The following is a 22,173-nucleotide window of genomic DNA, read 5'->3' as shown; positions in this document are numbered from 1 at the left end:
AAAACTGGTATGTTATTAATGTTAAAATGTCCTCAAAAACTGGCATCTTGTCAGGGATGCCTTGGTGATCTTTCCTTGCCTTGGTATTCCTAGTGGTGGCTTTGATCACTACACTATTAAGTGACAACGTTAATGGGAAAGCCCGGAGGTAAGAAAGGGGTTCTAACAAGGCTGCAGCAAGAGGAGGAGATGCTCTTTAGTCCAAAAGCAGGAGAAATTCCAGGTATACAGAGCAAGCATCAAAAGAACAAAAGAACAAAGAACATAAAGAAAGTGTAAAAAAGTCTAAGAAGAAAGAGAATAGTCAGATCTCTTCTACCCGAGAAGTCAGTTTCCAAGATGAGTCCCCTCATGGGTTCTGGAAGGCACAATTTCGAGTAAACAAATGGACGTTCTGCTTTACAGAGCAGTTTATAAGTTGTGGTCCACAGAAACAAATAACGGTCTCCTCATCCACTGGGAGCTGCCAGAAGGCCCAGGGCTGGACTGATTCTGAGCCTGCTCAAGGCATTATGGTTAACTCAGTGAGATGTATGTAGGGGTTTGAAGGAGGTAGGGAAACACTGATCTAGGGTACAGGCCTCTGAAAAGAGGCCACCACACAAGACAGCCAGGTCTTCAAGATGTCTGTGGTAAGACTGGATCACAACACTAATTAGTGACTGTGGCAGAGCACTGAGAAACAGGGGAAAGGTAACTGCCTATTGGTTAGGTTGAGAACTGTGAACTTGGCTTAAGTCTTCTGAGAATCTTGATCATTTTTTGCCCCAGAAGTTCACCACTAGGCAGGATTAAGAAACAAGTACATTTGAAATCCTGGCACTGCATCTTTTCATAAGTCATAATTTCTTATGAGACGAGCCTCATTTTTCTCACCTGTAAGCAGGTCAGCATTGCCAACACCCCAGCAGTCTTTCAAAAACCCACATCTCTCAGGGTCTCTCTTTCACACTTCTACATGGAAGAGAGTTGCACAAAAAAGTCCCACTCTACCACTCTTCTACTTACAGTTCTTAAATGATTTCTTATTAAAATAGGGCAGTCCCTTTCTGCTCCAGCCTTTTACTTCCCACGTTTGTAAATGTGTTCCTGACAAGGTGCTTTGGGGCCTTTCAGAGTAGGCATAGTTGGGAAGGCAGTTTAGAGATAGAACAGGAAGAGCACAAATTTCTAGGTAGCATAAACTTTAGAAAAATACTTTCCCTCTGGCTGCAGAGAAGTTGTTTAATGGTATGCTCCATGTGTCTTCAGCAGCAGAGTGGCTAGGGAGAAAGTGAACATTATGAATGCATTTTCATACTTAAGTAGGGCTATGTAAGCCAGTGTGTTCCTAGTTCTGCACACAAGCACTGTTCAGGAGCTGGAGCTTTGAACAGGAGTTAAAAGAGTTGAGTCCCTAACGACATACAAAAGACTTGCTGGTGTGATTTATTCTGATGTATTTACTTATCCAATTACCAAAACAGCAGGAGATCATTAAAATTTCTAGTTACCAGATGCAGCACGTTCAATATCTTAAATGTTACCAAGGCTTTCTCTGAGCTATTTTGATATTACACTTCATCTGCCTTTTTAAAAGCTTATGAAATTGGGAGGCAAGAAGCATGAACAGAGCAGGAACATTCTTTGAAGGCTAGTCCAGAAGGTCTGTATAATACCAAACTTGTATCAGAAACTCCCAAATTACTGGACTAAAGTACTATGATGAGAAATAAAAATATCTGTGAGACCTCAGCCAAGTCTTTTCGATCTCTGAGCTCCCATCTTGCTAAGTAAGGATGTTTACATTGTTCCATGTTACAGAACTGTTGTGAGCACCATCACAGTTTACTGTCACACAAATGTCTTATAGAAAAGATAGAACAACTTAAGGTACGGGGTAAAAGAAATGCATTAATGGGTGATATCTAGACCCACAGGAGGGCGGTGGGATCTTGGTCCCAACTTTTTTTTATTATTATTTTTGATCTTCAAATATTATTCCCTCAAAGACCTAGGCTACAGCCAATTAGAGTTGTTTGTTATTGAGCAAATATGCATTAGGTTTTCCTTTCCAGAACCTTTGGCTATATTGTTTCCTCCACCTAGGTTGTCTTTCCTGTCTAATTTCAAATGTTCTTACCTATGTATCCTTCAAGCTCAGCTTAAAGGCCACTTCCCCTACAAAACCAGGCCTGTGAGAGAGCCTAAATTCTCCTTTCCTATTCCCAGAACAGAGCTAATCACACCTGGCTTCCAGTCTCATTGAGCAGGTCACAGGTTTGTGACACAGCAACTGTATCCAATCACTGTGGTTTCTCTCATTATCTACTCCATTGCTTTGCATGTGACCAAGTCCCATTTGCTGAGCCAGTACCTGTTTTTTACCCATAGGTTCTTCAGTTAAAGTGGCTGTCAAAGTCTGCTGCAGATTCAAGGTTAGGATCTGTTCTGGAATGTAGGTACTGGCAATGCCAACACTGCTCTTTGTTCATACAGCATTCTTATTCTTTAATGAGGTGAGGGATTCTGAAGGATGCAGCCCAGAGGTTCTATAGCATAGGAGTCATGTTATGGCTCCCAGGCTGTTTATAATTGTTTATGAGTCTGTCTCCAGTTAAGCTGAACATATATGAAGTTTTATTGGCTCTCTATCCCCAGGGCCTAGTTTACTGCTAGAAATTGTATCAGTTCCAGAAATGTTTGTGGAAAGACTAGCCTACAGAATGACTGCATGAAGTTTCTCCACTCTTCCCCAGGGCCACGCCAATCTAAAGAAATAGAATCTGGAGGAGCTGTATCCTTACATCTAATTTTACTCACCCCACAACCCTAGAGGCAGAGCTGATCAGAGACACCATTGGGAGCTGACTCCATCAGCGCCCTATGCACCAGATGCTCTGCTCTAGCCTCAGACAGGAGCTTGTAAGAAGTTTGTATCAGTTGTCCTTTTAGAAGGGACAGCTTTCCCCACTCTCTGTTTATGTTGGAATTGGCTAATTAGGAGGATTTAAAAATATCTTAATACTCTAAACAGACAAAACTGGTTCTGAATTATTAAGCAACATTTTCAATGCATGTGAATAACCTTATATGACTTAGCTGCTACCTGATCCTAAGCTCTGGCTCAGATAAATAAGTGTGAAATATTGTCAAAGCCTCAGCTTATAGGAGCCTCCAGCTATAGCAAATAGAAGCTTAAGTCTCTATAAACTGTCCGGGATAGAAATATTCTCATATAAAAGGAGAGGACATGATCTTAAAGCTGGGAAGACCAGGAAGTCAATGGTTTTGTTATACTTCTCAGAAGATGGCTGCTAATGGACTAAGTATTATTAATATCTAGGTATATAATCATAGAATCATATAGTAGTAGAGTCTAAAGAAGATTAAGAAAGAACATATTTAAATCTATGTTTCAGAAGAGGAAAATCTAACCCAGAGAAGGATATGGCTAGCTCGAGGTCACACAAGTGGCTGCAAAAATAAACATTTTGTCTGGAGACGCCTGCTCCCAAAGCACACACCCAGATGCTCTACTGGAGATGCCAGAGAGAGGCTGACTACTGCCAGTTAAGATACCTGAAAGCTTCACTGGATGGGTCACTTCTGGTATTTGAGCTCCAAATACACCATGCTTTTCTCTAAAGGCCTGCAAGGTCTACTTTCATGGTTATACTCCAAGTGGGGGAAGGAAAGGAGGGGAATAACTAGGAATAAGTGAGGGTAGATGCTACTATATTATGGTCCCTAAGTTGTCTAACCTCAAGCCATGAGGGTATCATAAGCTCATAAATTTCTGTCTGGTAATATGGAAAATACAAAACCAAACAATTACAGTAGATGTATAAATGCGTACACACACTTTATTTTTCCTCACTTATTAACTAAACAAGTATTTATTTTTTGGTTTTTCAAGACAGGATTACTCTGTAGCCCTGGCTGTCCTGGAACTCGCTCTGTAGACCAGGCTGGTCTTGAACTCAGAGATCCACTTGCCTCTGCCTCTAGAGTGCTGGGATTAAAGGGGTGCCACCACCACTGCTCAGCTAAACAACTATTTCTCTAGTGTTTATGACATTTAAGAAACTTGGGCCGGGCGGTGGTGGCACACACCTTTAATCCCAGCACTCAAGAGGCAGAGGCAGGCAGATCTCTGTGAGTTCAAGGCCAGCATGGTCTTCAAAGCGAGTTCCAGGAAAGGCGCAAAGCTGCACAGAGAAACCCTGTCTCGAAAAACCAAAAAAGAAACTTGGTAGCACTGGAATATGTAAGACACTATCTCTACCTTTAAGCAATGCCTAAAGCAACACGCAGACAAGAGAAAGGCCCACTGTAGTTCAGAGCCAATTACAGTTCACAGTGGTAAGGGCGACTATAGGAAGAAGGCCCCAGGGGAATACAAGGAAGATGAATACCACTGTCCTAGAGTATCACCATATTTATCGTCCTTTTTCTAGTCTAATATGTACAGCCATTTTCTACAATCTAATTATCCATTCTTCTTAGGTATTTATATACACTAAACCAGTTACAATTATTCACATGTGTCAGGTACCTTGCTAGGGAACAATGATCAATTAGATATGATTCCAAGTAACTTTAACTTTGATATGTACCACTTTTAAAAGAAAATTATATCACATCTTAATTTTGTAACTGACCATAAACTTGAGCTAACCATTCCTGCCTTCGGTGTCTTAGTTCTAGGCTTTCTCTGTTTTAGTTTTTCAACTAGGCCTTTCATAGCTCTTCACAGTCTAAATGGCATGTAAGAAAGTCTGTTCCCACAAGGCCTCACAAAAGGCATGTATGAAGGGTCTGTTCACATAGGCCTCACAGAAGGCCAACTACAAAACTGAAATAAACTTGGAAACAGTAAAACAATGTCTGGGACCTCAGACATTAAACACAAAAATGTGAGGTCGGGATGTGGGGTAAAGAGCAGGGTGTGGCTTTGGTAAAGTACTTTGAGGCTGGGCCTAGAGCTGCAGTGAGCTAGACAATTGGCATGTTAGGTGCATGTGCTAATGTACTCTGGAACTCCAGCACTGAATTTGAAAATTACAGTGAGTATCTAGAAAAGGTTAATCTGAGCATATACACATTAGCAGTTGTTTGTGTTTACAGTGGTATTATTACACATACTTTAAGTGAGCAAAGCATAGCTGCAGAGACACTTGTAATACTGAGCACAGAACTAGTGATTTTTTTATTTATGGCTCAAGAGTCATGTTTAGCCTTCAACTTTTATTTATTTCTGAATAATAGCAATTTTGAATGCTACAGTGCTTTACAAACACCTTGCAAAATTAAGTTCTGAGGCAGAGTAAACAATTTTGAAAGGGTTTAAATACATCAACATACTAGCACAGTATCAGAAGAGGATGTGGATTTGAGAATCAAATACAGGTGTTAGTGTTGTGCAACCCAGAGAAATTTGAGTTCTTTAAGCTTCTATGTTTTTAATCTATAAAATAAATGCAACATTTTTTCAGATAACTAATAAACTGAAGTACCTGGCATATAACAGGCACACAGAACATAGTTACATATTGGTTATCATCCTCCATCATTCCAAGTAATTTTATTTTAAACAAGTTTGATTTTTCTAAGGCTCAGCATTCTACTCAGTTCTTCTGAAATCATTATCTTTACCTTACATGCATGTTAAAGATCCCTTTGCATATCCTTTAGTTGGTCAGATACACACATTGAGGGCTTTTCTCATATACCACTGACTCATTCCCCTCAATGCATCTGTGTGTTGGTAAGATCCTTCCTCCCCATCAGATTCATCACAGCAGTATAGGCACAGTAAGCGTTTATTATATGTCCCTTCTTTAAATTATTTCACTTTACTTCCACAATAGTCATGTGACCTAGATATTATATTATCATACCTTTACAGAAGAGAGTGAGCTACCTAGAAACTAAATTAACTTATCCAAGATCAAACAGCTAGGAAATGGCAGAGCCATGGTTTAGGCAGGTACTCTAGTCCTGTAATCACTACCCAATATTGTCTCATTGGCCTCATCAACTTTGGTCTGCTCTGGCCTCACATTTAAGTATCCTTATGTGCTGAGAAGCACCACCTAGACTTCCTACCCCTCAGACTCAACACAGCCAGAGTGAACTTGCCTCTCCACCTGTTCTCCTGAGGAGTGCTGCCTTCCTGGCCATTCAGAAAGAACCCCAGAACAACCTCTGAGAACTGCTTCCTTCCACCCTCTGACAGAACAGTCTCCAACTCCTATGATCTTCCTCGTGATTCTGCGGCCTCTTCTTTATCCCACTGCCGCCATCTTCGTAGTCTCCCACCTTCCACTGTTTTGTCTAATATAAAAGTCAAGGTTAAGGATCAAATGGTTGATGAAAAAGAGATCAGGAGGGCTGGGATATAGCTCAGTGGCAGAGCACTTGCTCAGTGTGCTTAAGGCCCTAAGTTCAATCTCCGGTATCACAAAGAAAAAAAAGAAGATGTGATTAGAAGAGGCTCGTGGCAAGGTAATTTTATATTCTCCTAGGAGTAATGACCAAGCATTTAGTAACTTATAGAGTCAATGTTTTCTGGTAGGCCTATGTAAGCTCTGTGCTAGATATGTGGCCATTAATACAACTAATACTAAAAGCAAGCTAACACAGAGCAGTCCCCATAGTACTTAGACATAAGTAAAAATATCTATAAAGAAACAAGCCTGTCTGTCATGACAGGAAGAACACCATAAAATAGTTTAGGAAATATTTCCAACAATGAGAAGTCTGCTGGCTTGGTAAACAGAAGATATCAAATTCTAGATACCTGTACTTGAACACCATTTTTGATCTTTTATTATTAGGCATGTAAGGCACATTTTGGTATTCTTATTTGAAAGCTTTGTAAAGGAGGACAAAGTTGAAGAGAGAAAAAATCTGTACTACCACCATGCCAGCGACCATGACCAGTCAAGACTCTTTCTCTGTGTTAACTGGTACATGCCTAACTGTATGAAACTTTACATGCATCTTCAATTATCATGATGCTCTGAAGGATCTAATTTCTCTCATCTTACCAAGAAACTAAGTAACATGTTTTAGACCCCTCAGTGAAGAATGATCCAGATCCAATCTTTAAGGCCAGATTGATCCCAAGGTCTTGATCCAGTCTATAATACCTCTGAAGTGTGTGTATGTGTGTGTGTGTGTTTAAATGCAAAAAAGAGCTGAAGAGACAGTTTAGTGGGGGTAAACTAGTTAGGCAAGCACAAGGCCCTAAGGATGGATTCTCCAGCATCTTGTAATCACAGTAAGGGGTGTTTTTAAAGAGAGGATGATCCCTGGAGTGCTTGCTAGCTAGACAGTCTAGACCCAATGTCAAACTCTAGGTTCAGTGAGAAACCTTACCTTAAAAATAAATAAATAAATAAAATGGATGGCCTCTGAGATAGCTCGGTGGGTAAAGGTACTTTTGGACAAGTCTTTATGTCTAAGTTTGACCCCCAGAACTGACATGGTAGAAGGAGGGAACCAATTCCTGAAAACTGTCATCTGATGTCCACACGAGTGTACATATACAGCTCCTGTGTAGCATGAATCTTAAATGATCTTAATAAAAGCAAACCCGGAGCCAGGTATTGGGGTGAATGCTGGAAGATCAGAGAAGTAGAACAAGCCACAGCCATCTCACCTCACCAATTCCTCAGCTGACCCTGTTTCCTCAGACTGGAAGCTTCTATGTCCTCATCCGAATGGATCTCAGCTGAACTCCTGCTCAAAAGCCTCAAAGCTTAACCAGCTATAGTTCCTGGATTTCATGCCTTATATACCTTTCTGCTTTCTGCCATCATTTCCTGGGATTAAAGGTGTGAGTCACCATACCTGGCTGTTTCCAGTGTGGCCTTTTATTTTATTTTATTTTTTTTGTTTTTCGAGACAGGGTTTCTCTGTGTAGTTTTGCGCCTTTCCTGGATCTCGCTCTGTAGACCAGGCTGGCCTCAAACTCACAGAGAACTCTGCCTGGCTCTGCCTCCTGAGTGCTGGGATTAAAGGCATGCGCCACCACTGCCGGGCTCCAGTGTGGCTTTAAACTCACAGAGATCCGGATGGATCTCTGCCTCTGGAATGATAGGATTAAAGGTGTGAGTGCTACCATTTTCTGGCCTCTATGTCTGTCTAGTGGCTGTTCTGTCCTCTGACCCCAGATAAGTTTATCAGGATGCACAATATATGGGGGGACACAATATATCACTACACTCCTGCATGTTTATATAACAAGCAAGGAAAACAACAGTTATCCCCACTTCATTTTAGGTAGCTAGTTTGAAGGACATGTTCTTTGTTAGCAGTAAAGAAACTGCAGTCTCTAAGACAACTGTTGAGGCTCTGAATAGATAAAGCTTGGGGTAAATGCATACCACATATACTGGTAACCTCATAGATGACCACTTCTTATGCTTCCCATGGATGTCTTCAAAGTATCTTTTAAAAATACAGTTACTTGGTGCTTGTTAGTATTATGTGACTATTTTAAAATTCTGCTACAGATCTTAGTTATATTAAATTGGAGCAAAGTCAAATGCAAAAAGTTTGCCTGTTGAGAATTTCCCTATACATCCAGCAGTAAATTCCAGAAGTGAAACTGAGATGTATTTTTAAAAAGAAAACTGGGGCTAGAGAGATGGTCCAGAGGTTAGGAACAATGATTGCTCTTCCAGGGGACCCAGAGTTGATACCCAGCACCCATGTAGTAGTTTACTACTATCTGTAACTCCAGCTCCCAGGGACCCAATATTCTCTTCTGGCGTCCTAGTGCACAAGACACATACATACATATATGCAAAACATTCAAACACATAAAATAAAATAATATAAAATAAAATAAAATAGGTAAAAACCAGAAGAACAAAATATGCATGTGTCAAGAAGGGTTAACAGTGCAGGGCTGAGAGTTTCACTTACAAGGTCAGTCCTCACTGGCTTTGCTCTCTTTGCTGGAATTTGTATACATGACTATGGTAATATATGGAAGCCTGTGAGTTTCTCAAGAACATCATGGATCCACAGACTTCTGACTAACTGAAAATAGTGAAAGCATTGTTTTTAGAAGGAGAGATTGAAGAGAAAGGGTATGACTAAGCTTGGCACTTGGGTTAACATGAAGTTATCCATCGATGGCATGCAACAGCAGCTGAACTGCATCTATAGAGAACTAAAACTTACCTACAGAGTTTAAACTGATATATCCATGGTGGATCTCATGGATGCTTTGGGTTGTGTTATCTAAAGTGAGGGAGAATAAAAACTCCAGGCAAAGAATTCCAACAAACTTTTTTGATTGACAATCCTTCACATGCTATTGCAAACTGCTGCTGGGAAAATGAAGTCCTTTGCCATTTTTATGTCCTTTGGGAGAGGACTGTGTGTCTGGTTTTTAAGACTTGGCCCCATATACCTTCTCTTTCCTGACTTTATTATGTATCCTTTTATTGTAATATACCATAGGTGTGAGTATAATTACATGACAAGTTCTATGAGTCTTAAGGAAATTGCTGAACCTAGAAGTAACTTTGGGTACTCCTAATATATTTATGAAAATAATTCTTCTTTAGGATAAACAACACAGGCTTTAGGGGCTGGGATTTCAATTGTCAGTTACTATTATATATAATATATGGAAACATTGATACAGATGAGAAGACCACATCTATCTTTCCTTAGGAGAGTGGGCAGGTGTAAGCACTGGTATAGCATTGTTAAATTACTGTTTTTAAGAAGTTATTTAAGTTCTTATTGTAATGAGTTCTGATGTTCCTTTTTCCTGTAAACATACTGACTTGAGGAAAAGAACTATTAGTCAAACAGCTGGTTGGACTATATTTGTGCCTTGAACACTCCTCAGACACCTCAAGAACATGTGATTATCACAGCTGATTGCTCTGGCTCCTGAAGTAATACTGCAGCCAGGGATATTAGAAATAGTTTGCAACAGTTTTTCTGCTAATGGAAGTCCGAGAAGATGAGGAGAGGGGGATGCTCAAAAACTATAATATACTTACATGAAAAGAGTATTACGTAAAACGTGTGTGTGTGTGTGTGTGTGTGTGTGTGTGTGTGTTTGTGTGTGTGTGTGTGTGTATGCATGAAGCCCATAGGAACGCTAGATGACCCCGCAACAACGTCCACTTTGGCCAGAGGAGGAGCACTTCCTACCCTGATGATCTAGCAGGACTGTTGTGACTGGTGCTAAGAGGAAAGGTTGACTCGATGACTGGCCCAAACCTCCCTTCCTGGACTATTCAAGCAGGCTGCCTCAGGCTCATTTAGTGAATTGCTTGTGAGATACTCCCCAGTGCAGCTTCTCTGGTGTTGCAACACCAACCCCAATAACAACAGGTTCTTCAGAGTGGTCTTTTCTTGCCAGCTTCTGAGGTGTAGGCTGAGGTGGTAGCAAGAAGAAGCAGAAGAGACAGCAGAACAGAACAGAGGATAGTCAAAAGCAGTAATAAGAGGATGGCAGTGGCAGTGACTGCTGTTAGCAGACCTAGCTGACAGTTATGGAGGGGGTCAGGCAGCCAGCTGACTGATAGCTGAAGAAGCAGGGCTGGACAGTTTGAGTGCAGTCAGGGTAGTAGAAGAGGTTGGCAGAAGCACAGAGATGGTGAGAAAGGATGGAGATAAAATGCTGAAAGAGCCAGGGAAGAAAAACCACAGGCCCTGTTCCAAAGGGTCTCTAAGTATTTCAAGACAAAGTCTGATACCCTGGGCCCAGCATTGGGGCATGGACTAGTGCTAAGGGGTGAGAAATCTTGACTTCCCAGGCTTAGCTATAGTACTGGCTGCTGCCTGGAAGCTACAACAACAACCACCACAGAGAGCTGAGGAACACCAGCTTCCTTAGGTGCACACACAGCCGTAACACTTGAAGGGCTGAGGGTCTGCATCTGAGACCTCAGGAAGCCTGTACTGTTGTGGATAACAAGTGCCTGGCCAAAGATAGCATATCCATGCTTTCTGTCTGGGTAAAGCAAAAGCACCCCCAGCCACTGGCTGACAATATCATTTAACGTCTCTCAGGTCCTCCTGTCTTACTTTCAAACAGAGCTGCCATCTATGCCTTAGGGTCTGTACAAAGACTCTAAGAAGAAATATATTTATGAATTCACAGGACTGGCACAGAGGACAGAATTTGGTAAAGCTATAGAGAGCTCACCAAATTAGCTAGAAAAATGTCAAAGACAACTTTCAAATAAGTTGTTACCCTTCTTAAAAAGCTCAGATCTACTCAGACCCTGAAACTAAGTCCCAGATAAGACCAATCCATTCCATGGAAAACCTCTCTGGTATTTGGTCACATTTCCACACAATTCCAGATGAAGAAGAAAGAACATGCTTCCAGAAAGGAAGATAGGACTCAAGTAAGATGTTGTAGTTTCATCTTTGGCACAATGCCCCATGTAGGGGCAAGTCCAATGGTGGGCTGTGCTATTTATTCCTCCCTAGTACAAGGTCTATAAACCTTAGAGACTCACAGTCCAGAGTCCTATCATGTGCCAAGTCCTTTTCCTCACATTCCCTCATTTAATTCTTGCAACCACCTCATACGTGGGAGAATCAGTTTAGAGAGCTTATGTCATTGATCCAGGGCCCTTTTTTATTTTTATTAGTCTTTTTTTCAAACAAAGTCTAATACAATGCAAATGACAAAGTGCATGTCACCTTCATATTAAACATGAGGAATGTGTCTAAAAACTTATTTTTGAAAGGCTGGAGACAGGTCAAAGCAGCCCAGCATTATCAACTCTAACAGTTGATAATGCACAGCCTCTGCTGTTAGGGTTTCCATTGCCACTTCAGATCTTATCATTACGATGTGTCTGTGAAGACATGGGACAATATCTTCAGTTGAAAGATGAAGTAACTAAAACATAGATGGGAGAAATGATGTGTTCAGTGTAGCACAACAAATAAGTGGAAATGCCAGCATTAGAAGAAAGATTTCTTTGATGCAAGTGGAAAGGGAGACAGGAAAAGCTATGGAGTCATGTGCCCAGATAGTCTAGGCATCAATATTTTTTTCTATGTATCAATTTCTCCAATCTTCCCCTGGCCAGATAAATTTATGGCACTTCTGATTCATCTTCTGGTCTCTTTCCATGTTAATTCAGCTTTCCAAGTTGTTAGTGAGAGTTGAAAGAAAGACCAGCATCTTCATTTTCCATTTCTAGCTTTGCTACTTTTTGGCTATGTGACCTTTATTACATGACTTCATTGTACAGTTTCAGCTTCCACACCTGTGAAATGAAGGTAATATTTGCCAGGAATTATAGATTTTGGGTAGAGCTTTGAAATCTGCTTCTCTGAGTGTTGTCTTTCTTAATTGAAAGGAAAAGATAGTACCTATTTCATTGTGTTGTAAAAATTCAATTACATATAAAGCCTACAATGTGCCTGGCAGATGATGGGAGCTCAATATGCGGTAGATAGCACAGTTATTATTTTGTGCATTGGCTATTTGTGCATTTATATAATCAATCAATTTTTTGAAAATTATTTACTGAGAACTCATTAGATTCCTAGTACTCTCCTAGGTTCCAGAAATACAGGAGTAAACAAAGACAGTTCTTACTTTCAAAAAGCTTTCATCTAGTAGGAAGGAGAAATAAATAAGTATCTTTTGTAAGACAGTTAATAAGTTCAAAGGAAAAAAAGAACAAAGTAAGAGGTATTGGAAAGAACTCTAATTCTGGCAGAGTTGGCACTTAGAGAGGATGAAAGATTTCTTTTATATGAGTTGGTTGGAGAAGGAAGGCCTCAATGAAAACACAGCATTTGAGTAGTGCTTGGAAGGAAGTGAGGGCATGAGCAATAATTCTTGTGAAGGCAATAAAAATTAGATTGCGGTTATATATATGCTGAAGGCTAAATCAACAGATTACTTCTTAGTGGTTTGGAGAAAGGAGTGAAAGAGATGGAGGATGACAGTAAGATTTTTTTTTTCAACAACAACAACAACAAATGAGGTTAAGGTTTACTGACACAAGGAAGTCTATGGGAGGATAGTAACTATTAGTATAGTTTTGACCATGTTTAATTTAAGATACCCCTTGGACATAAAGATGAATGTTTGTGTCTGGAGTTGAGAGAATTTTGGCTATATACATACAATTGGGAGTTGTAAACTATATACGCCATAAAACTGGATGCTATCATAAAGGCTAATAAATATGTAAATTAAGGAGGAAAGTATGAGTAATTACTTTTATTAGTATTACCATGATGGTCATGTCATTCTCCTACTCAACAGTTTTACAGGCTGGCGATGAAGCTCAGTAGAGGGAACTTTACTACAAGTCTGGGGTTTCTTTTTCCAGTGATGGCATGCTAAACCCCACAAATTCCCATGTAAGAAAGCCAAACTACTTTGTTGTATTCCAAGTTTTACATCATCAGAGCCCCAATCTGCCTTTAGTCTTTTCTCAGGACTTTATCGCACAAACCCTACAGTATGAATACTCTGGTCTAGCTGCCTCATCCTGGGATTTCCAACAGTAGCCTTTTCCCTAGTTGTCTCTGTTCCAGAGAATATTCTTATTACCAAATTACTACACAACTTTATTCATCTCAAGATTCTAACTATTGACCCTCTGGCCAGCCAGGTCAGAAGGGTGCTTAGCCAACCTTGAATTCTGCCTCATTTATATGACTACCTTTTGGACTTCTGCATAAATTGCATAGTGAGAATAATTTGTGTAAGAGGCTAGCATATTCTCAAATGTAAAGATTATTTTTAACGCAGTTCCTAGCAAAGTAAGATTTGTTTGATTAAACAGGACATAAAATACAATTAGATATGTATTTTACCCCTATCTATCTATGAACCACGAGTAAGAATTGAGGAAATCAAAGATGATAAAATCTTTCACAATATATAACACTTATTACACATGAAAAGTATTACCTAGATGATAACTTACCTCGTAAATATATTTTTACTTACAGAAGGCATGAGATCATAGGGATTGAGAGCACAACTCTGGTATACACACTTAGGTTTGTTTGTATCTGGTTCTGATATTTTCTATGATTGTGAACAAGTTAGCCCCCTTTTTTTTTGCCTAAGTTTGCCCATCTCAAAGTCAGGATGAAATAAGCATCTACTTTTGGAATAGTTTTTAAGACTAAGTGAAATAAGCAAACATGAAGTTTCAGCTAGACAGAAACGAAAGGTCTTGAGTGCTATTGTACAGTGGATGGCTATAAATAACCATAATTCTACATTTCAAGACGTTACAAGAAAGGATTTTGAAAGGTTTCGCCATAGAGAAAAAAAGGTTGCAGAGATAGGCTTGCTTCACCCGAGTTAAACACACAATATATACATGTATGGAAACATCCCATTAAGCTGACAAAGAGATAAAACAACTCCGTCAGAGTATTTCAAACCTGACAAAGAACTCAGTTTCGTTTATTTAAGAAGATGACAGAAATTTATGCTGATTACTTTTAAATGTCAATTTGACACAACCTAGAATCACCTGGGAGGAGAGCCTCAGTTGCGATTATCTAGATCCACTGGCCTGTGGGTATGTCTGTGAGGGATTGCCTTGATCATTAGCTGATGATGGAGGAAGACCTAGGCACTGTGGGTGTCACCATTCCCTAGGCTGAGTCCTGAACTGTATAGTCTTCCTAAAACATATCAGGTACGCTGGGTGTGGTAGCATATTCCTTTAATTCCAGAACTTGGGACGCAGAAGCAAGCAGATCTCAAGAGTTTTAAATGTCTGCTTATAGTCATCCACCTAAGACCATATGGTCTATCTTGGAATGAGATAACAAAAATTCACAGAAATGTGTGATGAGAAGGATACCATAATTTAGGAGCAACATGTTGACAAGAGAAATCCCAAACGATCAAAGCTGAGAGTATCTAAGCTATTTGGTCATACTCTAACATAGGAAAGGGCATACCAAAAGATGATTAACTGCTAAAACAAATTGTTAAACCAAGGTTACCAGAGGCCATTTCTTTGGACTAAGCTCCTGCAGGGTACAACAAACTGAACTGAAATCACTCAGGCTCCATGACCCAAAATCAAACTAAACGTTTAAGGAGACAAATAGATCGCTAAATAGGTGCTTTCCCTGAATTCCAATCTAACAGAGTTAGGATAAGGGATGTGCTTTCTGCTTTAACCCTGATTAAAAAAAAGTAATATAGTCAAGCAGTTTTCCCACCCTCCCTCCTGATTATCCTGTTTCCTCATTCCCAATTTGTGAAACCCAAGGTTCTGTTACTGCTCAATGGAACTCATATTCTGTTTTCAAGAATGGAGGCTGCTTTGATTTTTGAGTCACAAACAAAAGCTATTTATATTTATAAGTAAATTTGTTGTAATTCTGACTTTTGAGAAAGGAGGTGGTGGGTGGTGGTGGCGCACGCCTTTAATCCCAGCACTCGGGAGGCAGAGGCAGGTGGATCTCTGTGAGTTCAAGGCCAGCCTGGTCTACAGAGTGAGTTCTTGGACAGCCAGAACTTTGTTTTTTTCTCTTTATTACAAAGAGAAATCCTATCTTAAAACAAGAACAACAAAGAGAAAGAGAAAGAGAGAGAAGGGAGAGGGAGAGAGAGTGACAGTGCGCAAGTGGGACACAGGTGCTGGAGCTTGCTTGTCTTTTCTTAGGATCTTCTTCTAGTCACTGTAGAAACAGAAACTAACCTACTGCTTGTAGGGAGAATTCCTGAGTGATGTGATTAAGAGCTGACAGTAGAAGAAAACCAGAGAAGGCACGAGAGGCAAGAGATGTGGGATAAAGTAAGGAGAAAGAATAGAAAGAAAGGAAGGAGATGCCGAATGTCAACTGGGAACTGAAAGGTGAGAACAGGGGAGGGAAAAAGGAAGAAATAGGAAGAGCATAAGGAAGCAGCCCAGAAAAGGAGGTTGAGTGTTACTGATGACCTCATACCAAGTAGCACGACTGACGGACAGTTTTCTAGTAGAGGCCTGTGTCTGGGCCACCCCAGATCCAGAAAGGAAGTAAGGTCAGTGTCATTACTCATCTGTTAGGACAAATTCACAGGAGAACGCCCAGGTAAGGACCGTGACGTCTATGGCACGGATGTGGGTAAGAGGTAGAGCATACTGACTCAAGCTCTGGAAGGAACTACCATTCTTTTTCCTGGTTACTTTCACTAACAAAATGCAAACAAAACCCACTTTAAAACCATTCTGACAATCGGCTTTTTTCTAGGGAAGGCCTGGTGCCTGCTGCTACTTTGGTTATCCCACAGTGCTCAGTTCAGAGAAGTATAATAGCCAGCAGACACTCAGCAAATAGTTGGACAGCTGGGAAATCTTAATATGAAGTAATGTTTTCATTGTCGGGGGAGACAGGGGTACAGAAGAGCACTTAATAGATCCTCTGGTGAGAAACCAGCCTTTGCTTTGTGGAAAAACGGCTCAAGACACAATAAGACTCCTATAGTTAAGTCTCGTATTATTTGTTATTAAAGAGGCAAGGACTTAAGATGTGCTTTTTAACAGTCTTTAGTTTGGCTGTAATTTAAGATGACTTTTACAAATTAGATCCTAATCCTTGCAGACACAGATGGCTATTACAGAGCAGCTTTGTAAAAACACTAGTCATTTGACTTGAAAGAGCATTCAGAGAGGGATGAAGTGCCATTAACTCTCAGCTCATCTATGACTCTAGGAGGCCTAGAGTCCTGGGCTTTCTGGATTTAGGATTGGAATCTGGGTGGGCCTAGGGCATCTGTTCTGAATTGGAATAGCCTTGCTTGCTCACTAAGGAACAAGAGATTTAGGAGAGTCTGAAGTTATCGCATTTGACAACAGTTACTGAAAGCTCACATATGAGGCACTGTGGTAAGAACTGTAGCAGAGAGAGATGTGGATGTGATATGGACGGTTTCTACACGTCATTATCAAACAGGGCAAGTGCGAGAGAGGAAAGCATGCATAAGCTGTCATGGTACATAGCTTGGGAGAAAAGGGAGGGCTCTGCAGAGATTGGTGTTTGGGCTCAGCATTAAAACATGAAACAGTGAGGGAGGGTGGATACTGATGAGATGTTAAGAGAGTATATAAGGCATAGTGGCACAAGAGAGTCTGTGCCTTTAGTGAATAGTGGGCAATGTTCTACTGATGGAAATAAGGTTGGAAATATAGCAAGGGACTAGACTGTTAAGAGTTTTCAACTTCCCCAAGGGACCCATACTATACTACGGTAGCAGAAACTACTAGAGAATCTTAATCAAGAAAGGAAATGGTCAGCAGGGCTTTGGAAAAATTACTCAGTGGCAGCTAATTTCAGGTTGACGATCTCCAGGTCAATATTTTCCCTGAGAAATTGAGCCAAACTTGGTAAAACTGGTCTTGTAATGGGGAGCGGAGCTGAAGCAGAATTAGGTTTAAAAGAGATACTGAAAAAAGAGAATGGTTGAATAGTCTTCTATAACCATGGAAAACAAAGGTTGTGTGAGAGAGGTAGATTAGGAGTAAATTTTCTGTAAGACTAAATGGTGGGTCCATACTAACAAAGCTTATACTTTCAGTACTCAAAGCCTTGGCCAGGAAGCTCAAGGCATATAGGCAGCAGGCCCATGAACTTTTCAACAGTAATATTTAAGTCAACATTTACTGATAAAGAGAAATTCTAGCATCTTTAAAAAAAAATTCCCTCAGAGGCTAGAGAGATGGTTCAGCAGTTAAAGGTACCGGCTGCTCTTCCAAAGGACCAGGGTTCAATATAGTGGCTCACTGATTCAATGCCCATTTCTACCTTCAGCAGGCACTGCATGCATGAGGTACAGACATACATTCAGGCAAAATACCCATACTCATAAACTAACAAAAATAAATAAATCTCAAATCCTGTCAAAATTAACTTTAAAAATTAATTTCACTTAGGTGTAGTGGTGCACATCTTTAATCCTAGCACTTGAGAGGCAGAAGCAGATGAGATCTCTGTGAGTTCGAGCCAGCCTGGCATATAGGATGAGTTCCAGGAAAGCTAGAGTTACATAGTGAGATTTTGTCTTAAAAACAAACAAGATTAATTTCAAAGAAAATAGAAGTGTATTTTAAAGTCTAGGAAGGTCCCTGTACTGGTCCTCCAGTCTTTGCATCTTACTGAAGAGACCCAGGAGTGTGACTTAGAGGATTGGGAAGAGTAATTTCTATTCCAAGTTCTGCAATTTCTTAGAATTGAGGAGTTTGCCACAGAATATAAAGTATGATTGCTAGCATGATCTTGAAGTGTTTGACAATGGCTTCTTCACCAACATATGGTTGTGTGTTATAAACATATGCAGGCATGTTTGTGTCACTCATAAATGCAGAAGAAGAGTTGGAGCAGTAGTTGGGGCCAGTGAGAAAAGGATGGACTAATGACCACCACTTAGGGTTGGTTCACTCTAGTTTCCTGAGCTCAGACCTAAGAGGCAGGATCTTCATCTTATCTAGAGAGGACTTATGGCTTGGCAGTGGGCTGGAAATACACCATTGGTTTCTGACTCAATCCTGCAAAACTGACTATCAATGTGAAGGACTTGGATAAGCCCTCACCGAACTCTTATCTGTTGGTTTTTTGAGACAGGGTAGTTTTGGTGCCTGTTCTGGAACTCACTCTGTAGACCAGGATGGCCTCGAACTCACAGAGATCCGCCTGGTTCTGCTTCCCTAGTGTTGGGATTAAAGGCATGCGCCACCACCACTGCTGCCTGGCCCTTACCGAACTCTTGAATTCTGGTATGTTAAAGTCAGAATGGAATAAAAAAAAAAAAATTAAGATTTACAATGTATCTTAGAGTTGAGCTAGTCTGACTGTCCTTCCTTTCTTCCCTCCCTCCCTCCCCTCTCCTTCCTTCCTTCCTTCCTTCCTTCCTTAAGAAAGGGTTTCTCTGTGTAGCTCTAGCTGTCCTGGAACTCACTCTGTAGACCAGGCTGGCCTTGAACTCACAGAGATCCGCCTATCTCTGCCTCCTAAGTGCTGGGATTAAAGGAGTGCAACACTACCGCTCAGCAGTTCTTGCTATTTCTAAAGATAGGAAAATCAATACTTTAGTCATGAGATATTCCTTCCTCGAAAATGCTTTCTTACATGAGGCCAAATCTGCCTCCCTTTTAAACAAGCTTTTAAAGCCAGGCAGTGGTGGCACACACCTTTAATCCCAGCACTTGGGAGGCAGAGGCAGAGGAATCTCTGAGTTTAAGGTCAGTCTGGTCTATAAAACGAGTTCCAGGACATCCAGGGCTACACAAAGAAACCCTGTCTCAAAAACCTAAACCAAAGTAGTAGTAGTAGTAGTAGTAGTAGTAGTAGTAGTAGTAGTAATAGTAATAGTAATAATAATAATAATAATAATAATAATAATAATAATAATAAAAGCTTTTCAACTAATTCTTTGAGAATTTCACATGATGTATTTTGATCATACTCACCCTCCCCCAACTACTCCTAGATCCTTCTCCCCTTTCCCTAGCTGTCTAACTTTGTGTGTTTCCCTCACTCCCGCCTTTAAAGTTATCAAGTCCAATTTGAGGTACTCTATTCTCTTGGTTGTGTGGCCCATAGATTTGTGCCTTCATCAGAGAAGCTTCCTTTTGTAGTAGTTAGGTGATTAACACAGAGGCCCACAAGCGGTCAAGGTGTAGAAAATGAGCCTCCAGAATGCTTCCTCACAAAAAAGTCAGGACCTTTGTTTTTCATGGCAAGCCTCAAGAAGCTGAAGATAGTCTCACTGTCTCCCAAGAGCTTTCCTTCTCCAGATAACATCTCCAGTCCCCTCTTTCCTATTAGCCTTGGGCTCTAGACAGGCTCGCTTTCTTCTTCAGACTTCCTATTTGAGCATGAAGCTTAAGAATGCTCTCAAGTTTAGTTTCTTTTAGTGTAGAGTTGAAGAGGACCATTCAGTTAGCCTCCAGTTGGGCTTATACCTCTAAAAATGCAGCTTTCTTTTCTGTTGGCATCCACAATACATTGCTAGTGTATATTTATCTTAATTTAATCACAACTGCTAAAGGTATGAACCTCTATATATTTCCATTAAACCCGGTAACTTTACTTTATCCATAGTTTTAGTATACTCAGGTTGTTTTGATATTATTTTTCATAATTCAGAAATCTAATATTCATTTATATTACTAATAAGTATGGTATATAGGAAAGGATTAAATATAGAGCCTGTCAGTTCCCTCCATAGAGATGATAGACAATATCTTCTGTATACAACCACTTAATCATCAGTGAATCTAACTAACTGTATATTTCTACTTTGCCCCAGAATAGTATATTATTAAATACCTTGCTATAATACAGACATACTATGACTACAGACTACTATCCTCAAGGCCAGTTAGACTATCACATCACAGAGTAATCTTAGCTTAACATAATGCATTCTCAGTGAACCTGTATTTGTGTTGAACCTGTTCTAATAATGAAGATATTAAGCACAATTCATAGTTATACCCTGACATATACAAAGATGAGACCTTAGGAAAGCCTGTTAGGATAGGTATACACCTAGAAAGTGACAGAAGAAAGATCTAGTATCTAATTTTTTCATAGGCCTCTGAACACATCTGCTGGACTGGAAACCCAACTGCCAAAGTCTGAGGAGGTTAGTATACAGCATCAAGAAGGCCTTTTGGCATTTTACAGTAGCCCATATCATTTTACTTTTCATGGCCTCCTTTTTCTGGCCCCCATGTGCTAAAAGCACTCTTTGACATAGGAAGGGAACTTACATCTCTCCTAGGAAAGGTGCTCAGTAACTTGAATTCATCCCATGGAAATCCTTTGGAAGCCACGAAATCAAAGACAATCTGGAGCTTACTGCTGGCCAGGAAACGCCGCTCCAGGAACTCGCCACTGGGGGTTCGGATCCTCAATTTGCTAACAGGCTCAGCATTTTCTTCCTTTGGCTCTGGAGGCAGGGCTTGTTCTAAGGAGAGTCGGATGGCCTGAGTAGATTAAAAATTGAGTGTTAAAACAGGGCATAGATGGAATTACAGAGAATGGGTGAGGGAGAAAGTAGAAAAAAAAACCCTGAAACCTAATCATAACACATGAGTTATCAATTAATTAAAACATTTCAACTTTTTAAAAATAAGATTTATTTTGTACTGTATATATGTATGTATGTATGTATGTTTATGTATGTATGTGGATTCCAGATGACAACTTGCAGGAATTGGTTCTCTCCCTCCAGCATGTGGGTTCTGGAAGATTGAACTCAGGTCATCAAGCTTGGTGGCATGTGCCTTTATCTGCTGAGTCATCTCACCTGCCCCCCTTTAAATTGTTTTTAAGTGCATACTCCACTTATGTAGCTATTACTATTTCCAAGACCTTCTCCTCACCCTAGATAAGTGCTATTAATTTTATGCATGTCTTCAGAAAAGCACGCATTTTAAATTTTTTATAATATGTGAACTGGTGTTATATTAAGCTTTATATTTTTATTTAGCAATGTATGTGGAACTGCTTAATTTTTTTTGGTCGGAGCTGAGGGCCGAACCCAGGGCCTTGTGCTTGCTAGGCAAGTGCTCTAACACTGAGCTAAATTCCCAACCCCTTAAATTTTTTTTTTATTAAAGTAGCATATATAAGTAAAAGTGTCTAAATATTGTGTGCAACTTGGTAAATTTTCAGAACATCGACATAGTTATAAAACTTGCACCTGATCAAGATCTCAGAATCAAATCCCTTTTCTAGGGGCTCCCCGTCTTCAAAGTCTATCACTATCTGACTTTGAAGAGCCAGTTTTAAAAACCATTAATCTGAGCAAATGAGAAGGCTCAGTAGGTAAAGGCACTTGCTGCTCACACTTGGTGATCTGAATTCAATCCCTGGAGCCTACATGGTAGAAGAAGAGCACTGACTTGTATAAGCTGTCCTCTGACTTCTGCATGTACCATCTAACAAAGCAAATACATTTACAGAGCCTTAACCTCATTAGGAATATAGGTGTCCTGTTATGACAGACTGAGGATGAAATGTTGGTTATTAGGTAAGTAACGGACTTTCTGACCATACATATAAGAGAAAAGGTCAGGGTCAAGTGTATAGCTTAGTGGTAGAGCACTTGCCTACCATGCACATAGTCTGAGTTTGATTCCCAAAGTCACAACATCTTCCTTAAAAAGTCCTTGTATAAAACACAGTCATATTTAAAAAATACTTAGT

General features: G+C 40.2%; 1 protein-coding gene across 3 annotated transcripts in view; it reads right to left on the bottom strand.

Moving 5' to 3' along the window:
* The window catches only part of Faf1 (Fas associated factor 1), a 345,021-nt gene that overhangs the window by 11,928 nt on the left and 310,920 nt on the right, over positions 1-22,173 (bottom strand). For all 3 annotated transcript variants that reach the window (XM_036177177.1, XM_036177179.1, XM_036177178.1), the window contains exon 18: positions 20,733-20,948. In XM_036177177.1, the coding sequence (XP_036033070.1) occupies positions 20,733-20,948 (216 nt within the window). The remainder of the gene's footprint in view (positions 1-20,732; positions 20,949-22,173) is intronic.

The sequence above is a fragment of the Onychomys torridus genome, chromosome 2 (genome assembly GCF_903995425.1).
Source record: "Onychomys torridus chromosome 2, mOncTor1.1, whole genome shotgun sequence".
Taxonomy (NCBI): Eukaryota; Metazoa; Chordata; class Mammalia; order Rodentia; family Cricetidae; genus Onychomys; species Onychomys torridus.
Note: the sequence above shows the minus strand (reverse complement) of the source record. Positions and strands in the feature narration are given on the sequence as shown.